Raw genomic sequence first — 19,741 nt, 5'->3', positions numbered from 1 at the left:
TTTAAGCTGAAACTGCTTCACGAGTAAAAGCAGTTGACAAAAAAAAAGATTTTTTAAAAACTTTTAAATAGCACAGATTTCCACTAAATAGGGAATGAGAGTAGCGTCCCTTGATTGAAGGTCACCCATAGTCTGTGACGTCACCGGTGGAAAAGTTATTAGAGAGAGAACGTCATGTTGGTTGTGCGCATGCGTCTCTCGTCCTCGCGGAAGCTTGTAAAGTGCTGATATCACTACTTTTTTTTTGTCATTGGAGAACAAGTGTGTATGAAATGGCGCCAAAGCAAGAATACCCCGAAATAAAAAATCATAAATAATCAATCTACTTCGACTGGAGATCAGACCTGATTACCAGAAAATTTTTAAAACATATATATATATATATATATATCTCATTGTGTCATATATATATATATATATATCTCATTGTGTCAACAAAAATTAAATTCCAAGAGAACTGTATATTTCAACATAATGTTTATTCACAGATGACACAGAGAAAACATTATTTATAAACATTACACCATAAAGACATACTTTGTATACACCAAAGCAATAAAAATAATCTTTGACTTGACTTACTGACTTAGATGCCTTTCGCGTCTCGACCGAAAGACGAAAGACGGGTCGCCTTGGCCGTTTCCAGTATTTCCTGTGTGAGGTTTCTCCAATATTGCCGGTCCTCTGCTAGGGTTCTCAGATTTTCAAGGTCCCCTGCCGTTATGAGACTAATGCTTTGTCCAAGTGTTGTGAGGTTTTTGTTTAGGATCACAGGGAGTGTTGTGATCGGTCTTCCTCTGAAAAGGTTCCCGTGTTTTTGGAAGTATCCCGATATGGCATGGTTTGCTGGTATGTTTTTGTCCCTGCGTAGTATGTGACCGAAAAGTTGCTATCGTTGTTGTAAAATGTCAAGGGAGATTGGTCTTTCTTTTGTGATCTTATAGAGTGATTCATTTGAGATCTTTTTGGGTATTTGATGTCCAGTACCCTTCTTAGCTGTGTGCGATGGAAGGCATCCAGATGTTCTTCTTCAGGTTTTGTCAACGCCCAAGTGCCGCAGTTATACAGAAGTACCGGTTTTACAAGAGCATGGTACAGTTTCAGTTTGGTTTTTCTCTTTATTTTGTCACCTCTAATCCATACATTGGTGAGTTTACTGAGTCCGGCGTTTGATAGCTGTTTTCTTCTTTGTACATCCTCGGTGTCTCCAATTAGTGAGCCGACTTTCTTTGTTCTTTTCCATTCCTCTTTGTTCCTTTGAATCCCAGAATTTAAATTTCATTCTTAAATGACATAGCAACAAGACTTAACTACAGTAAAATTACTTTAAACCGAAAGAAGCTAAACCGAAAAATACCTTAAACCGCAAAGAATTTAATAAATTGTACTAGTTTCTTCATTATCTTTGTACTAATTCTTACGATGAACCGAAATACTTCTAAGAAGGACTTTCTTTAAACCGAAACAATTTGAGACCACCTTCCTTTAACAAAGGCTTTATTCTCTCTCAATTTTTCTTCAAAAATTGGGGAAGGTGGCCACACGTAATAATGCCTGGCGGTATTAAACAGAGCGTAAGTATAAAATTAGGGTAATGGGGGGGGGGGGGGGGGCAAACACTGCACTTGGGCTCGGCCAACACCACAATCGCACAGACTGGAAAAGGAAGACAGTGGGTGACTGGCAGGCGAAAAATGAGGAAGGAGGAGTTGGGGTGTAGAATCACGCAAGCGAGATGTTCTCGCTCGTGTGTTGATGCTTTAGAACTGACTGGATTTTCAACACGAGAATAAGGAAGGGGGGGGGGGGGGGTAGACAACTTACAATTGACATGCCATTTCATTTCCACTTTGTTTAAGTGTGTGAGGGGGGGGGGGGGGGGGGGGTTCTATGAAATTAGGCCTTTGAACCTAATGGCAATTCAACAAAAGAGGGGTGTGTAGTAGACAGGTTAGCATTGACACGCCTTTTCATTTCCATTTCACTTCACCTCTGAGTAGCTGCGCATCATTCATTATCAATTATCGCACAAGAACTTTCGATCTTATTTTAGCTTTGCATTTTACTAAAAGATGTCTAAAAGAAAGCACTGTGCTTACACGTTTGAGTTTAAAATCAAAATACTATGTGAAGTCGATGAAAAAAAAGTTGATCAAGACAGAGATTGTAAAAAACACGGCATCCCGAACCCAACTCTTTCAACAATTTTGAATTGAAAACCAAAACCCCCAAAAATATTTTTAAAACACACAAAAAAAAATTTTTAACAATTAATGGTTACGAAGACAGCATTTATTCAACAACTCCATTTAACGGGAAACCCATGATACGATTAAATGAGAAAATTCCTTAAATAGTTACTACCATTGAAAAACATTGCAACACGGGAACTTGCTTTAAACCAAAATGTCTTTAAACCGAAATGGTTTAGAAGGTCCCCAAAATTTCGGTTTAAAGTAATTCTACTGTAGTTCACTGTCATGCTCTGAAAAAAAATTTGGCCAGAAAACGAGTCCTTCAAATATCGATTGATTTATTAAATGACCCTCATCTTGGCAAAAAAACAAAAAAAAAAAAAAACTCTTTGATGGTATTTGCCAAGCTGAGGGTCATTTGAAATTTGAAGGGGACAAGTTTTCTGGCCAAATTTTTGAATACGAGATTCTCCAGAGTACCGCAGTGAAATGGTTAAATAACTGAACAACATAACAGTGTTATCTGTTATACGTCGACTAAATAGGTCAGGGGAATCGGTTCGGAGGTAAAACAACAAGAGGGTGGGAATGTAAAAATAAGGAGATGGTGGTGGTGGAAGGAGGGGAGGTGATAATCAGAATCAGATTACACAATGAACACATAGTCCGTTAACAATAAAAAAAGAAAGTTTAAAATCATTTGAAACTTAAAGAGGGAAAAATATAAAGGGGGTGGGGGGGGATAATGGGTGGTTTTAATCCTCAACTATGATGCACTGGAGTCCTGTATAATTTCTTTTTTTACGTTTGATAAATTTGCTTCTATGGACTCTTTCTTCACTCCGTTCTTTTTTCCTTCCTCGTTTTTAGATTTTTTGTCACCAGAAGTCAACATGGTATTGATTGAATTGAGAGCGTTCATGATGTGTGTTCTGAAAATGAGAAAAATGGGGAAAAACAGCATGTCGTTATTAGACGATAATCTTTATACAATTCAGGAATAATTAAACATTTTGTCAATTTATCTATCAAAATCTGCCTTAACCTGCACAGAATCGTCACATAGTCTATTTTAACCAGTTCACTGCCGTCCTCTGGAAAGACACGCAATTAAAAATTTGGCCAGACAACTTTTCCTTCAAATATCGACTGATTTAAATGACCCTCACCTTGGCAAAAACTCTCAGACCTGGGACGTCGCGAGGACTTCCATGAAATCCCCGGTTTTAGAGTATTTACCAAGATGAGGGTTGCTTAACTCTATCGATATTTGAAGGATGAGTTTTCTGGGCAAATTTTTACTTACATGTCGTTCCAGAGTGTGACGTTTAACGGGTTAACCAAGGACCATTGGGATACAATAATTTTATAAACTCTATAGAAGAACACTTTATTATTATTATTATTATTATTATTATTATTATTATTATTATTATTATTATTATTATTATTATTATAACGACCTTGAAACAAAATTTAAGACCTAGGAAATTATATTTTATTCTGAAATCAATGGTTTATGCTTATATATTACATTTACCTAAGCATCAACTTTCTATAAAACACCATTTCCAATAACTTTAATAACATTTTTCACCAGAGTTATTATGTGCTTTGTGTCTGTGTGTTTGTGTGATTATGAGACAGAGAGTGAAGGGACGAAGTAATGATATGCCAGTTTCAACATGTAATATGAAAAATAGTCAAAGAAGTATTGGTAGCTTTAGTGGTGTTAAACGGTAGTAGTATTGGGCAGCCGTTGTGGTGTTGGTGGTAGTTGTTGTGGTAGTAGTAGGAGTAGGAGTAGTTGTAGTAGTAGTAGTGGTAGTAGTTGTAGATGTAGTAGTGGTAGTAGTAGTAGCAGTAATAGTAATAGTATCCGAACCACCAATACTACTACAACAGTCATCGTTCCTACCACCACATCATCATCCCTACCACCACATCATCATCCCTACCACCACTACCACCACATCATCATCCCTACCACCACTACAACATATAATATGGCATCGCACTGTCATATAAGCTCAAATCTTTGCACGCGACCGTTACATCCTCATATCAATTGTACTAGATGAATATATAATAATATGACCCAGTGTCGTTGGCTTGTCTTTTACAATTTCAACCAATGTTAGTGTGGTTAGTGATGGAAAGGGTTACATTGAAAAAATAATAATAATAATAAAAATAACCTCCAATACCGTCCAAAAACCTTTTAAGCAAGATTAAGGTTTAAAATGTTTGGGCATTAGTTGTTTTGATTTATCTGTAGGTATTTGAACAGGGGCAAATATAAAAAACATGTTTTTCCTCAGTGTAAGCCAGGCCCTAGTGTCAAAATATAATGTAAACAATTTTATCGGCCTAGCCCACTGTTTCAATACATCAGCTATTTGGTCTTGAGGTAGGACACTCGCTTTCGGATAGGAAGAGCTTGGGTTCGAGCCTTACTCAGCGCATAGTTGAGTCCTTGGAAAAGGCTCTTTACTCACATTCTCTCACTGTTCTCAGGTGTAAAATGAGTAACTGGCTGTTAACAGCGTTGTCTCTGTCCTGTCCTACATGTTAAGTGTTGCTGTTGGCCAGCGACTCTTTGTAAAGCGCTTTGAGCACGTTTAGTGGATATTACACTATATAAAAACGTCCACCTGTCACAATAATGTGTAAACAATTGTATCAGCCCAACCACTGTTAAAATATGAAATCTTAACTAATTCAGCGTTCACAGATTGTAGGTCTTCCATATGACACCATGTCGGCCACAATGAGGCTGGCTAACAAACCCCGCAAACTCTCTATACTGGCTTGAACCCAGGACCTTCCGATCCAAAAGCGAACGTCATACCACAAGACCACATAGCCGCACACAAAGGAAAAACAGTAATGTACCTGGAACTGGAGGCAAGCTGATGCCACTCTTGATTCACAGCTTCTGATGATGTTCTGGCACTTTTCTCTCCCTCTAAATCCAACTTCACCTTTCGTAGATCTTGACTCAGCCTGTTATTGTCTTTCTCAGTCTCGGAAAGATTAGATTTCACAGTTTCTGCAAGTTGAAAATGAGTCTTAGCACATTCAGTAAATCATACCAGTGAAAGAGTTGAATAAAATATCTATTCAGAGAAGTGAGTGGAGCTGGCAGCTATGTCGATAATAACAGAAAACAAAATCAGTCAGTTGATTTGAAGAGGACAAAGTTTTACCATTGACTCAATTATTTTTAATGCAAGTTGAAACTTGTCTTGGAGAGGCATATGAAAATTTGTTCTGTTTGATTTTAAGGGTTTTACAGCACTTGCGACACATTTAGGTCATTTCAGTGCCAGTAAAAAGGAAGAAAATGGGATAGTAATAAAAGTTACAAATTTACAATTGAAAGATTACGAGAAAAAATTAGACAGGTGAGAATGGGCCAAATAGGTAACAGACGTAGATTCTAAGAGCACACTATCATTGTACTTAGTTTGAGATCACCTAAAAGTCTCATCTAGATATATGCACAGGTCTCCACCAAGACGTAAACACTCAAATGTTTACAAACCATTATACAGTTGATTCCGCTTAATCGCACACTCTCGGGAGTTTGGGTGAGTATATCGATTAAGGGAAGAAGCTAAAAACAACATCCAAGCACCTTTTTCATGTTTTATCGACAACAAAATGTGACATTATTGCTTGTAAGAAGCATATGAAGCGTTGATTGCTTTCTATTCTGTGAAAGCTGTTTATAAACCCTTATCTCCAACGTAATTTGTCCAGCAAGTCAAGTTTTTCAGTGTTAGTGAGGGGCGGTGTCACCGATGACTCATTCGCATCTTCATTATTCAGATGATGTTTTTTTGTGTGGCTGAACAGAGTCCAGTAGCTCCTAAGATATCAATTCATGGCCAATGGGTATATTATTGTCCATTGTAACAAATCGATCAAATCATTACTTTTGTGTTTTTAAAAATTATTTTTCTCCAGTCAAGATGGAATCAAGGTGTAGCGATTAAGTGGAGGTGTGTGATTATATAGCGAAAATTCTGTTTTTTTTTCAGGAATGTGTAGCGTATAAGCAGAGTGTGCATTTAACCGATGTGCGATTAAGCAGAGCCAACTGTATATTTAAAACGAAATGAAATGGTACTTAACACAGAGATGATTTACAAGGAAAAAAATATCATCTTCCAAAACTATAACTATACATTTGACTGCTTCCCTCCCAGTCAAGGACTCTGGCCTTGGCTAGGACAAAACCAAGTAATCTAATTCCAAGACAAAGACAGAAAGCAACTCAGAAAACAGATAATTTAAGGATATAGAAGACACCATAAGTGACCGCCCTGCCCACTATGGGAGGTCAAGAACTGCACCGAGTAAAATTTTTTAATCAGTTGCAACTTACTAAGTTCATCATTGGTAACCAATAAGGTTTTTTCCAAGGCAGCCCGAGACTTTTCACTACGCTCCAATTTCTGCATGAGTGACTCAATGTCCAACAAAGATCCTTTGTAGTCGACAAAGTTGCGGCTATTGTCATCTCCTTTAGTGGCTGCTGATGATTGTTGCTCACTCTTTTCAGTCTTGACACCAGATAACTCCAACAGTTTGCGTAAAGACTCCCTGTTGCCTTATTTTTAAAAGGACAAAAACAAAGGAAATTAATACAGTCCAATTCAAATACAAAATTTGGAGAGAAAAAATAGATGGGTTTGGCCAAATTTGGCCCCAAAAAAATTTGTATTTACCAATTAAATCTATAAGAGAGGCAGGTTTGGATAATTTATTTTTTTTCCCTACATAGTAAGTAGTCCTGAGTCATTAGGCCCACAGAGCCAGAGTTTATCCCAGTTCCAATATGCGAAAAGTACAGTAGCCATTGCTTGCCACTCTTTGGATAAGATGCTAGTCTATTGCAAAGAACTTTCCACCAGATACTACAGACCCAGTTACCCAATCACTGCTGGGATCGATCACAGTCACTTTGCATGTGAAGCGAGTGCTCTACCAACTGAGCTATTGGGACCCCCATTTTTCCTTACATGGCACTTGGCTTTCTTGAAAGGATCAAAACTTGTTTTTTTTTAGTTAATCCCATGAAAATGGAATTATCTAGTTTCACATCTATTTCACCTCGTTTCCCAGACATTCGCTTCGTTGTAACACGAGAATCACATGATGCCAATCCTACAAGTCATTTCACGTTGAACCGTCCTACGAGCAGCACGTAATTATTGATTCACAGGAATTTGTTTGGATTGATATATCTATTCATATTGTATGGGGTCTAAAGTGGTGTTGATTGCAGTTTTTTTCATTGGAAGGGGTAACGTACAAAACACTTATATCATCATAATTATTGATTGTACTTATTGAATTAATTACAGCTATTTATTTGAATTGAAAATTATAGACAAAGATAGATCTTTGTTCTTATTGGGGCTACTGAGGTAAGCAGTAAAAAAAAATAGTTTCACGTTTGTCAGTCATGTATAAAATCATACATACATGCTTGTTTATCTTCAGCTTACTTGTTTTGGCTTCAGGTCAAACAATTTCTCATTTGGCTTCAGGCCAAAAATCTAGCACTTGGTTTCAGGCCAAAAATCTACAACTTTGCTTCAGGCAAAAAATATATCACCTGGTTTCAAGCCAAAAATCTACAACTCGGCTTCAGGCAAAAATAACTAATTTGGCATTGAACCAAAATTGGGTTATAAATAATAATATAATAATAATAACAATAATAATATATACTTTATTCATTTTAAAAAAATGGAAATTCGTTTACAATCGTGGCATGCATAAAAATGTATAAACACAAAGTTGAGAATCTATGGCGACAATGTATACATATATATATATGCAAATGTACAAAAATGTAAAAATATACAACCAAGAACCATTTTATATATTACTTTGATAAATTGAGATAGGCCATACCTCTGGCCTCCAGTCCGAACTTGTGTGTGTATATTTAAAAAATAGTAATTAATTTTAATCCCAGTTGCGAGTTAAAAATTCGAACACCATGTGGCAAACATGAATTAAGGTGACGTGTTGTCTTTGTTTTTATATATATAAGGCGACAGCTTAAATTATATTTTAAATTAAGAATTTTAAAAAACACATGCATAGACATTGCTGTGGTCATTCACATCACTTCTTAGGAAAACAAGAGAACAGAAATATTAACATTATTCAAATAGAACAAATCACCTCTTGCAAGTTGTTCTGGTTCCATCTTTGTCACTTCGACATCTTCATCTTTTTCATCTACAATCTCACCCTTGTCATTCACGGATCCATCCGTAAATTTACGATATTTGAACGAGTCGTGATGAAGAACTTTTTGAACCATTTTCTTTATCTGATAAAATTGGAAGACAGGTGGAGAGAGAGGGAGAGAGAGAGAAATAAAACACAACTTACAACATGTACTGATACTTTGTGTTTAGGTATAATACTCACAACTTCCACCAACCGGATATAACGAAACAACACACAAAACTGTGTGTAACCTTAAACGTTTATAGACAGATTGATATAATTTAGTGAGAACTTATCACTAAAAGGATGTTAAGATGTCTAAAAATTATAACAAAGAGCTGCGTGACGTCAACTTTGTTTCTTCTATACCTTCCTGATTTTTAAATATGTGACCAATCATGTCAAAACATTATGTCAAGGTGAACTTGATGCTTAAAATTTAATATTGAGCTTAACTTATAAAATTTGAGTTGAAATAAACATCACCTTAATTGAAAAGCGTGAGTTTTGTTTCTTAAACTTAAAAAATATCAACATGACAAATTAGCAAGCAGGCACTGGTGTAAGATAAAGATCTGAAAAAGGTGTGTATGAAATTGTGCCAGAAAGAAGCAAGAGAGGAAAACACGAAAACAATTTAAAAAACAAAACAATCAGTCTTCCATGATGTGGGATCAAACCTCAGATCTCCTGATTACCTATCAGACGTGCTACCATAACACGTACACACTTTTTCAGATATTTTCCTGAAACTTGAACATAAAAAAAATTTTAAAAGTGATTCTTTACACTTAATTTTCTTCTTCTATCAGTTCACCTCATCATAAAACAGGTTTGACGCAAACAAAGAGTCAAATGCAATCCCTCAAAAATTACGGATTTTAAAATATTATTTCTGCACCTTACTTTTTCATTTGACTATACATAATTATGGGAGGTGAAGTGGTCGAGAGGTTAAGCAATTGCCCTGTGACTCTGAAGGTCCCAGATTCAAACCCCGCTTTAGGCACTTTAATTTTTTTTCCTTCTGCAAGATTATTAACACACAATTTGCTCACATTGGACAACATGGGTGATTCCTGTTGACGTCAGACATCTTGTTGATGGATTATCTATATTCCTTCAGGGAATGCCTAGGCGACGGCATCTAATGGTGCTGTGGCGAAAGGAGTCATTTTTTTTTATTTTTTAAATATATAATCGTAGTTCAAATGTCCATTTTGATTTTTTTTTTTTTAAAAGAGGCCTTCAAAGCGATTTGGCCCATGGAGCCAGAATTTATCCCAGTTTCTATAGATGAAATGGCCAATAGCAATTGCTTGCTATCCTTTGGATAGGATTCTAGTCTATCGCAAAGTACTTTCCACCAGAGCTAACAGACCCAGCTACCCAATCACTGCTGGGTGGACAGGAGGGTCAGGAAAAAAATCTCGACTGCACCTGGGATCGATCTCGGTCCCTTTGCATGTGAAGCGAGTGCTCTACCAACTGAGCTATCAAGACCCCCCCCCCCCCCAATTTTGATCAAATTCATCACGAAATGTCATATTGTCGTCATCATTCAATTTAAAAAACACTATATTATGTCCTTCCACTTCAACATGAAATGCACAAATTCCATTTTTAGCAGCAGCAGCCTCTTATGGTTCTCACACTACTATGTTATGACGATCGGCCCAATCAGCAAAGTCCGGTCCGCACTCGTGCACCGTCGCGAACCCGCCCAGTAGCATCGTCACAACACACTGTTCAACTCGATGCTTTAGCAATTTATCATTTAAAAGGGGATTGCACAGGATTTGAAAGAAAAATAAAAAAAAAGGTGGGGGGGGCGGGGGGGGGGGGGGGGGATGTTCACACCTGATAATTGTTGATAACATCAAACAACACAGATATTTACCTGAGCTCTGGACAATTTAAGTCCCAGAGTGTGGATGATATCCTCCACATCCTTGTCAGACAAATAACCACAGTGGTTCTGATCAAAATAGGAAAAGGCCAGGAGAAGGTCGGGCTTTGTTGTTATTTTCTTGTCCTCCTCTTTTTTCTTTTTCTTATCGTCCTTATCTTTGTGGACAAAAGATTTTTAAAAATAATTCTCTTATGAGATATTCCATCAAAACAAATACGAGAAAAAAAAAAAAAATGCTGTATTAATTGGATTTCAGTTCCAATTTTTTGCACTCAATATTTTTATATGTATATTTTGTGTGTGTGTGTTGGGGGGGAGTCCTAAAGAGCCATGGAGCCAGGGTTTATCCCGGTTTCTATGGCATGAAACAGACAATAGCAACTGCTTGCTATCCTCTGGACAGGACGCTGGTCTATCACAAAGTAATTCCCATCAGCTCTGACAGAGCCAGCTACCCAATCACTCCTAGGTGGACAGGGGGAAAAAAATCTCGACTACACCCGGGATCGATCTTGGTCCCTTTGCATGTGAAGCGAGTGCTCTACCAACTGAGCTATTGAGACCCCTTGTGTGGTAGAAATTTTGAAAAATCAAATTATAAACTGGACCAGTGAATTTTGAAATTAAAGACATATGGGCAATGGCATTAAATCGCACAGAATAAAATACCTAAGACTGAAGAGTTCCTAAAATGAAGAATCTAAGATTTGGAGTAGAAAGCAATATTTTTCTCACCTTTATCACTTTTACGATCTTCGTCTTTGTCTCCATCCTTATCCTTAAAAGATTCCTCTTCTTTTGCACCATCTTCTCCACTTTCCTATAAGGAGATAATAAAAAAAGATATATACGATAATGACAAAGACTGTGTTAAAAATATCTCCTTTGAATAGAGCAGTATTTTTATATAATTTTTTTTTCCATGTCTTTTGGTTGCTTTTCATAAAAAAAATAGAGTAATAAATAATAAATCGTATTTGTATAGCGCATAATGACGATGCCGGGTTCTATGCACTTTACAGGCAATAACATCATGACATAAAATCAAATATTTGTAGCAATAATCTAATAGCACACATACTATTAACTGACACATACAAATAAAACCGAGATAATGCAATACAATAAAAGGCATTATGCACGATATCTCTCATAAAATAAATGTTTTAATCTAGATTTTAAAATAATGATGTATGGTGCGTTACTTGCCTTGCTACCGAATAAAAAAAACAAAAAAACTTTCATATAGCGCAATATCCACTAAACGTGCTCAACAGCAACATGTAACATGTAGAACGAGACTTGCCGCCAGTTAGGTGATATTACAATTTTTTTCTGACATAGACAATGCTGTTAGCCGTCAGGTACTCATTTCACACCCGAGTACGGTGAGAGAATATAAGTAAAGAGCCTTTTCCAAGGGCTCAACTATGTGCCAAGCGAGACTCAAACCCAGGACCTTCCGATCCGAAAGCGAGTGTTTTTGCAACACATTTAGGTGATATCAGTGCCAGTGAAAAGGATGAAAATTGGACAGTAAAGACATTACAGATGTACAATTAGAGGACTTGAGGAAAAAGTAAGACAAAGGGGAATCGGTTCAAATAGGTCAAAGATGTAGATTCCATGAGCACACGATCAGGGTGCTTAGTTTGAGATCACATAAAAGTCTCACCTAGACACCAGCACAAGATCCTACTTACAGGAATACACTCAAATGTTAACAAATCATATGTTAAAATGAAAAAATAACAGTACTAAACAGAGAGATGATTTACAAGGAAAAAAATATCATCTCCCAAAACTATAACTATATATTCGACTGTTTCCCTCCCAGCCAAGGACTCCGGCCAAGGCAAAGACAGAAAGCAGATACAGACAGGGGGATAGAAGACACAGCAAGTACCTCCCTCCCCACTATGGGAGGTCGGGAACCCCATCCAGGAAAGCGAGTATCATACCACATGACCACATAGCCGCACTTGTTTTTGTTTTTGTTTGTTTTTAAGGGTTTTACGGCGCTTGCAACACATTTAGGTTATATCAGCGCCAGTAAAAAGGAAGAAAATGGGATAGTAAAAAGTTCTAGAATTACAATTAAAGCACCCAAGAAAAAGTAAGACAAAGGGCAATTGAGAACAAATAGGGATCAGATGTAGATTCCAAGAGCACACCACCAATGTACTTAGTTTGAAATCACCTACAAGTCTCATCCAGACACAAGCACAAAATCCAACAAAGAGGAACACACTCAAATGCTTACATTATACATTCAAAATAAAAATAATAATACATAACAGAGAGATGATTTACAAGGAAAAAAATATCATCTCCCAAAACAATGACTGCATTTGACTGTTTCCCTCCCAGCTAGGATTCCGGCCAGTGCCAGGACAAAACCAAGTAATCTCATTCCGAGACAAAGACAGAAAGCATGTTGGATAACAGATATAAGGGGATAGAAGACACAGTATGTACCTCCCTGCCCGCTATGGGAGGTCAGGATCCCCACCCAGCATAGCCGTACTTATGTTTTATGTTTTTAAGGGTTTTACGGCGCTTGCAACACATTTAGGTTATATCAGCGCCAGTAAAAAGGAAGAAAATGGGATAGTAAAAAGTTATAGAATTACAATTAAAGCACCCAAGAAAAAGTAAGACATAGGGGAACTGGGAACAAATAGAGATCAGATGTAGATTCCAAGAGCATACCACCGATGTACTTAGTTTGAGATCACCTAAAAGTCTCATCCAGACAAGCACAGGTCCCAACTATGAGGAATACACTCAAATGTTTACCAATAATATAATATAACATGTAAACTCAACATAATGCAATGCATAACAGAGAGATGATTTACAAGGAAAAAAATATCATCTCCCAAAACTATAACTATACATTCGACTGTTTCCCTCCCAGACAAGGAGCTCCGGCAAGGATCAGGACACAACTAAGTAATCTCATTCCAAGACAATGACAGGAAACAATTGGGAAACGGGTATGGGGGGATAGAAGACACAGCATGTACCTCCCTGCCCACTATGGGAGGTCAGGATCCCCACCCAGATAGCCGTACTAAACCGAATCATATGTCTAAGAAAAAAACATATTTTGTCTGGTCGGTGAATGCATAGAAGAAGTGAATTCATCTCTTTCAAAAAAATAAAATAAAACTTACAATACAAAACACAGATGACATTGAATAATACAACATTGCCTTTCTAAGCATTGCCTTCAAAGTCTCCTAACTGAATAAATTACTTATTATTGAAAAAAGAAAAATTCACGTTGATTCTTACTTTCTTAAAATATATTTTTCCTTGTTTTTAATAACTGTTATTTTTTTTGTGTGTATGAATTTTTAATAAGGAAAAAAATGACATCGACTATTTGAAAAAAATCTGATGAACAAATTTCCCCATCTCCATCGAAAACCTTTGGAATGGTGAAATGTTAGCTAGACACATGGGATTTTACAGAAATTAAATTAAGTTCTCAACCTTCAATGGTGGATAAAAGAGATTGATTGCAATATAACTGGCACTAGATAGTGTGTTGTAACTAGTGTGAGAATATATGTGCTTGAATGTGTGAGCATTGTATGTGCATGTTCATGTGAGTATGTGTGTGTTTATGAGTGGGTGTGTTTGAATGTGAGCTAGGAGGTATTTGTCACTTTAAAAACTCCTGACTGAAAAGTGAATGAAAAATAAACGAAATATAAATCATAATTTTACCTTATTCTCTACTTTCCGTCTTTTTGGACTTGAACTCTGTATAATGGACAAATTTCATATCATAGAATTAATTTTAAATTTCTATTAAATTGTGACAAGAAGATTAAATTGATAGGAGACAATGTTTGATAATAAAGAAAACTTTTGAATGAAAAGAAGTTAACAAAAAGGTGAAAATCGCAAAGATTCGAATGTAAATAACACTGTTTCCATTTGTAGCCTTTCCATCTACATCCTTTTGGTAGTTTATTTTAAAATCCCAGGCTTCAGGCAGCCCTCACTGCTCTCACATGAAAAGGTGGAAACTTAACATAAAAATTAAACAGATGAATACAACTTCAAATTCATTAATTTTAACATAACTAAACAAACTATGAATTAGTCCTCATTCCCTACCTTGAATTTTGATAACTCGTATATCAGACTTGCCAACCAACTTCAACCGTTTGAAAAGATTTATTACATTTTTCCCAATGTTTATGGTCAATTTCTCATATTTCTTCCCAAAAAATCATATTTTCAAAACGCCCAACCATCCAAATTTTTTTATTTAACATCATAGCTGCCAACTTTTCAAAATGCAAAAATGTATTATTATACGCGGTGCGGCGCGGACGCCCAATTCATGTCTTAAAATGGCATATTTATTAATGTACTTAAGTACTAGAATGGTCAGTACTGTAATACTAAGAGAAGCTTACCTTTATCATCATACTGGGCAGGCATAAGTGATGGGGAGGTGGTGACAGAAGCAGATTACTGAGGCGAAAATTTTCTCCCAAGATAATTTTTATCAGATTTTCTTATTTTTTATTTTCTGGATTATTTTTCTTTTTCTGGATTGGCCAAATCGTACTAAGTACGATTTTATCGTACTGGTTGGCAGCTATGTAACATTCATTGATTTATCAAGCTTAGTAGAGAGAAGGAAAATCCTGTAATTTCAATGACAATCACATGTCTGAATAATCAGATTCTTCCAATGACAATCACATGTCTGAATACTCAGATTCTTCCAATGACAATCACATGTCTGAATACTCAGATTCTTCCAATGACAATCACATGTCTGAATAATCAGATTCTTCCAATGACAATCACATGTCTGATTACTCAGATTCTTCCAATGACAATCCCATGTCTGAATAATCAGATTCTTTCAATGACAATCACATGTCTGATTACTCAGATTCTTCCAATGACAATCACATGTCTGATTACTCAGATTCTTCCAATGACAATCACATGTCTGATTACTCAGATTCTTCCAATGACAATCACATGTCTGATTACTCAGATTCTTCCAATGACAATCACATGTCTGAATACTCAGATTCTTCCAATGACAATCACATGTCTGATTACTCAGATTCTTCCAATGACAATCACATGTCTGAATAATCAGATTCTTCCAATGACAATCACATGTCTGAATACTCAGATTCTTCCAATGACAATCACATGTCTGATTACTCAGATTCTTCTAATGACAATCACATGTCTGAATACTCAGATTCTTCCAATGACAATCACATGTCTGAATACTCAGATTCTTCCAATGACAATCACATGTCTGATTACTCAGATTCTTCCAATGACAATCACATGTCTGAATACTCAGATTCTTCTAATGACAATCACATGTCTGAATACTCAGATTCTTCCAATGACAATCACATGTCTGATTACTCAGATTCTTCCAATGACAATCACATGTCTGAATAATCAGATTCTTCCAATGACAATCACATGTCTGAATACTCAGATTCTTCCAATGACAATCACATGTCTGATTACTCAGATTCTTCCAATGACAATCACATGTCTGAATACTCAGATTCTTTCAATGACAATCACATGTCTGATTACTCAGATTCTTTCAATGACAATCACATGTCTGATTACTCAGATTCTTCCAATGACAATCACATGTCTAATTACTCAGATTCTTCCAATGACAATCACATGTCTGATTACTCAGATTCTTCCAATGACAATCACATGTCTGATTACTCAGATTCTTCCAATGACAAACACATGTCTGAATAATCAGATTCTTCCAATGACAATCACATGTCTGATTACTCAGATTCTTCCAATGACAATCACATGTCTGATTACTCAGATTCTTCCAATGACAATCACATGTCTGAATACTCAGATTCTTCCAATGACAATCACATGTCTGAATAATCAGATTCTTCCAATGACAATCACATGTCTGATTACTCAGATTCTTTCAATGACAAACACATGTCTGAATAATCAGATTCTTCCAATGACAATCACATGTCTGATTACTCAGATTCTTCCAATGACAATCACATGTCTGATTACTCAGATTCTTCCAATGACAATCACATGTCTGAATACTCAGATTCTTTCAATGACAATCACATGTCTGAATAATCAGATTCTTCCAATGACAATCACATGTCTGATTACTCAGATTCTTTCAATGACAATCACATGTCTGATTACTCAGATTCTTTCAATGACAATCACATGTCTGAATACTCAGATTCTTCCAATGACAATCACATGTCTGATTACTCAGATTCTTCCAATGACAATCACATGTCTGATTACTCAGATTCTTCCAATGACAATCACATGTCTGAATACTCAGATTCTTTCAATGACAATCACATGTGTCTGATTACTCAGATTCTTCCAATGACAATCACATGTCTGAATACTCAGATTCTTCCAATGACAATCACATGTCTGAATAATCAGATTCTTCCAATGACAATCACATGTCTGAATACTCAGATTCTTCCAATGACAAACACATGTCTGAATAATCAGATTCTTCCAATGACAATCACATGTCTGAATACTCAGATTCTTCCAATGACAATCACATGTCTGAATACTCAGATTCTTCCAATGACAATCACATGTCTGAATACTCAGATTCTTCCAATGACAATCACATGTCTGATTACTCAGATTCTTCCAATGACAATCACATGTCTGAATAATCAGATTCTTCCAATGACAATCACATGTCTGATTACTCAGATTCTTCCAATGACAATCACATGTCTGATTACTCAGATTCTTCCAATGACAATCACATGTCTTAATACTCAGATTCTTCCAATGACAATCAAATGTCTGATTACTCAGATTCTTCCAATGACAATCACATGTCTGATTACTCAGATTCTTCCAATGACAATCACATGTCTGATTACTCAGATTCTTTCAATGACAATCACATGTGTCTGATTACTCAGATTCTTCCAATGACAATCACATGTCTGAATACTCAGATTCTTCCAATGACAATCACATGTCTGAATAATCAGATTCTTCCAATGACAATCACATGTCTGAATACTCAGATTCTTCCAATGACAAACACATGTCTGAATAATCAGATTCTTCCAATGACAATCACATGTCTGAATACTCAGATTCTTCCAATGACAATCACATGTCTGAATACTCAGATTCTTCCAATGACAATCACATGTCTGAATACTCAGATTCTTCCAATGACAATCACATGTCTGATTACTCAGATTCTTCCAATGACAATCACATGTCTGAATAATCAGATTCTTCCAATAACAATCACATGTCTTAATACTCAGATTCTTCCAATGACAATCACATGTCTGAATACTCAGATTCTTCCAATGACAATCACATGTCTGATTACTCAGATTCTTCCAATGACAATCACATGTCTGAATACTCAGATTCTTCTAATGACAATCACATGTCTGATTACTCAGATTCTCATCTAGGTGGAAATAATTTAATGACCTCAACTATTCCACTTTTATCATTTTCCCCCTTTTTGTTACAAACTGTTGACTTTTTGCATTTATCATATTTTAATCAACGTTCCCATATTATCATATTTTGGACCTCAAAGTGTCTTAAAATATGAGAAACCATACTGGTTGGCAAGCCTGTTATGTACCCGTATTGTAGTTGTAATGGAACTACATCTTGTAACGACTCAGCTCAGACTTCGTTAATTCAATTTATTTATTATCAATCATATGGTAAATTTAAAATAAATATATAATATGACCAGCTAGGACGGAGTTCTTTCAGCAACTAACCGAACACAAAACGATCGTCTTACAATGTTCCTAAGGAACAAACAGTGCTTATATGTTCACGCAGTCAACATTCGCACTCACATGTAAAACATGCACAACACAAAATGCGTACCTCTAGAAAGAACTCTAACATAAATAAACATAGCCGAACAACTACATTCGCCCAAATCCAAACAACTCCAATATATTACAATACATGTTACACATCTATAGCTGTTAACAAATGAAACATTGGCAGAACATTGGTCCGTATCAATGATTTGCATTATTACTATTATCATAAATGATTCGTTGTATGAAAGCTATGGTTACTCAAATCACAATTCGGTAAATATCCAAATCATGATGTTTGTTTTGTTTATGTTTTTAAGGGTTTTACGGTCCTTAACACATAAAGGTCACATCAGCGCAAGTAAAAAGGAGGAAAATGGGATAGTAAAAAGTTCTTGAATTACAATTAAAGCACCCAAGAAAAGGGAAGACAAAGGGGAATTGATTTAAATAGGAAACAGATGTAGATTCCAAGAGCGCAATGTCAAAGTACTTAGTTTGAGATCACCTAAAAGTCTCATCCAGACACAAGCACAGGTTACCACTAAGAGGAACACCCTCAAATATTTACAAATCATATATAATATGCCAAAAAAACATAATACAGTGCATAACAGAGAGAAGATTTCTCAATCGAGGAAGACTCATTTTTTGGGGGTTTTTTTTTTCTTGTATTATTCTTGATTGCTTTGTCTGGCACCATTTTATACACATTTGTTCAGATATTTACTTTTTATTTTACTTTAACCAATCATGATGACATACCCCCTTGTCCTCTTTCTTATCCTGGTCTTTTTTCTCCTTTTTCTCCTTCTTGTCTTGGTCTTTGTCTTTTTTATCCTCCTCTTTCTTATCTTTGTCCTCTTTGTCTTTCTTTTCATCCTTTTTACTCTCATCCTTCTTCTTTTCCTCTTCCTTTTTAGCCGGGGCTTGAGCCACAGCACAGTAGATCTGGAAGCCGCAGTCTCTCATCAGCATCTCGTTGAAAAGTTCAGCAAACAAAGACACCTGAAAAAAAAATTTTTTTTTTCAATGGTTACCCTCTACAATGGACATTGATGATTACGGAAATAATTAAACAAATATTGTAGATAGCTGACAATAATAATAATAATAATAATAATAATAATAATAATAATAATAATAACAATAACAATAACAACAACAACATTAATAATAATAATAATAATAATAATAATAATAATAATAATAATAATAAAATAATAATAATAATAATAACAATAACAACAACATTAATAATAACAACAACAACAACAACAACAACAACAACAACAACAACAACAACAACAACAACAACAACAACAATAATAATAATAATAATAATAATAATAATAATAATAATAATAATAATAATAATATGGCACTTGTACAGCGCATAACCATGAATAGATCATGCTTTATGCACTCCACAGTTAAAAGTATGACAATCTGCGCTCCACAGTTACAATTATGACAATCTAAATAGCACTAACACTTGCGCG

General features: G+C 35.8%; 1 protein-coding gene across 2 annotated transcripts in view; it reads right to left on the bottom strand.

Annotated features, from left to right (window-relative positions):
* Nucleotides 1-460: 460 nt before the first annotated feature.
* LOC144973649 (cell division cycle and apoptosis regulator protein 1-like) overlaps nucleotides 461-19,741 on the bottom strand; it is a 46,709-nt gene continuing 27,428 nt past the window's right edge. For both annotated transcript variants that reach the window (XM_078916367.1, XM_078916368.1), the window contains exons 16-23: nucleotides 19,005-19,247; nucleotides 14,104-14,139; nucleotides 11,101-11,185; nucleotides 10,354-10,520; nucleotides 8,403-8,553; nucleotides 6,589-6,813; nucleotides 5,091-5,247; nucleotides 461-3,127 (exon numbers count right to left, since the gene is read on the bottom strand). In XM_078916367.1, the coding sequence (XP_078772493.1) occupies nucleotides 2,962-3,127; nucleotides 5,091-5,247; nucleotides 6,589-6,813; nucleotides 8,403-8,553; nucleotides 10,354-10,520; nucleotides 11,101-11,185; nucleotides 14,104-14,139; nucleotides 19,005-19,247 (1,230 nt within the window). In that variant the 3' untranslated portion in view covers nucleotides 461-2,961. The remainder of the gene's footprint in view (nucleotides 3,128-5,090; nucleotides 5,248-6,588; nucleotides 6,814-8,402; nucleotides 8,554-10,353; nucleotides 10,521-11,100; nucleotides 11,186-14,103; nucleotides 14,140-19,004; nucleotides 19,248-19,741) is intronic.

This window comes from Berghia stephanieae, chromosome 5 (genome assembly GCF_034508935.2).
Source record: "Berghia stephanieae isolate SIO BIC M18660-M18661 chromosome 5, UCSD_Bste_1.3, whole genome shotgun sequence".
Taxonomy (NCBI): domain Eukaryota; kingdom Metazoa; phylum Mollusca; class Gastropoda; order Nudibranchia; family Aeolidiidae; genus Berghia; species Berghia stephanieae.
Note: the sequence above shows the minus strand (reverse complement) of the source record. Positions and strands in the feature narration are given on the sequence as shown.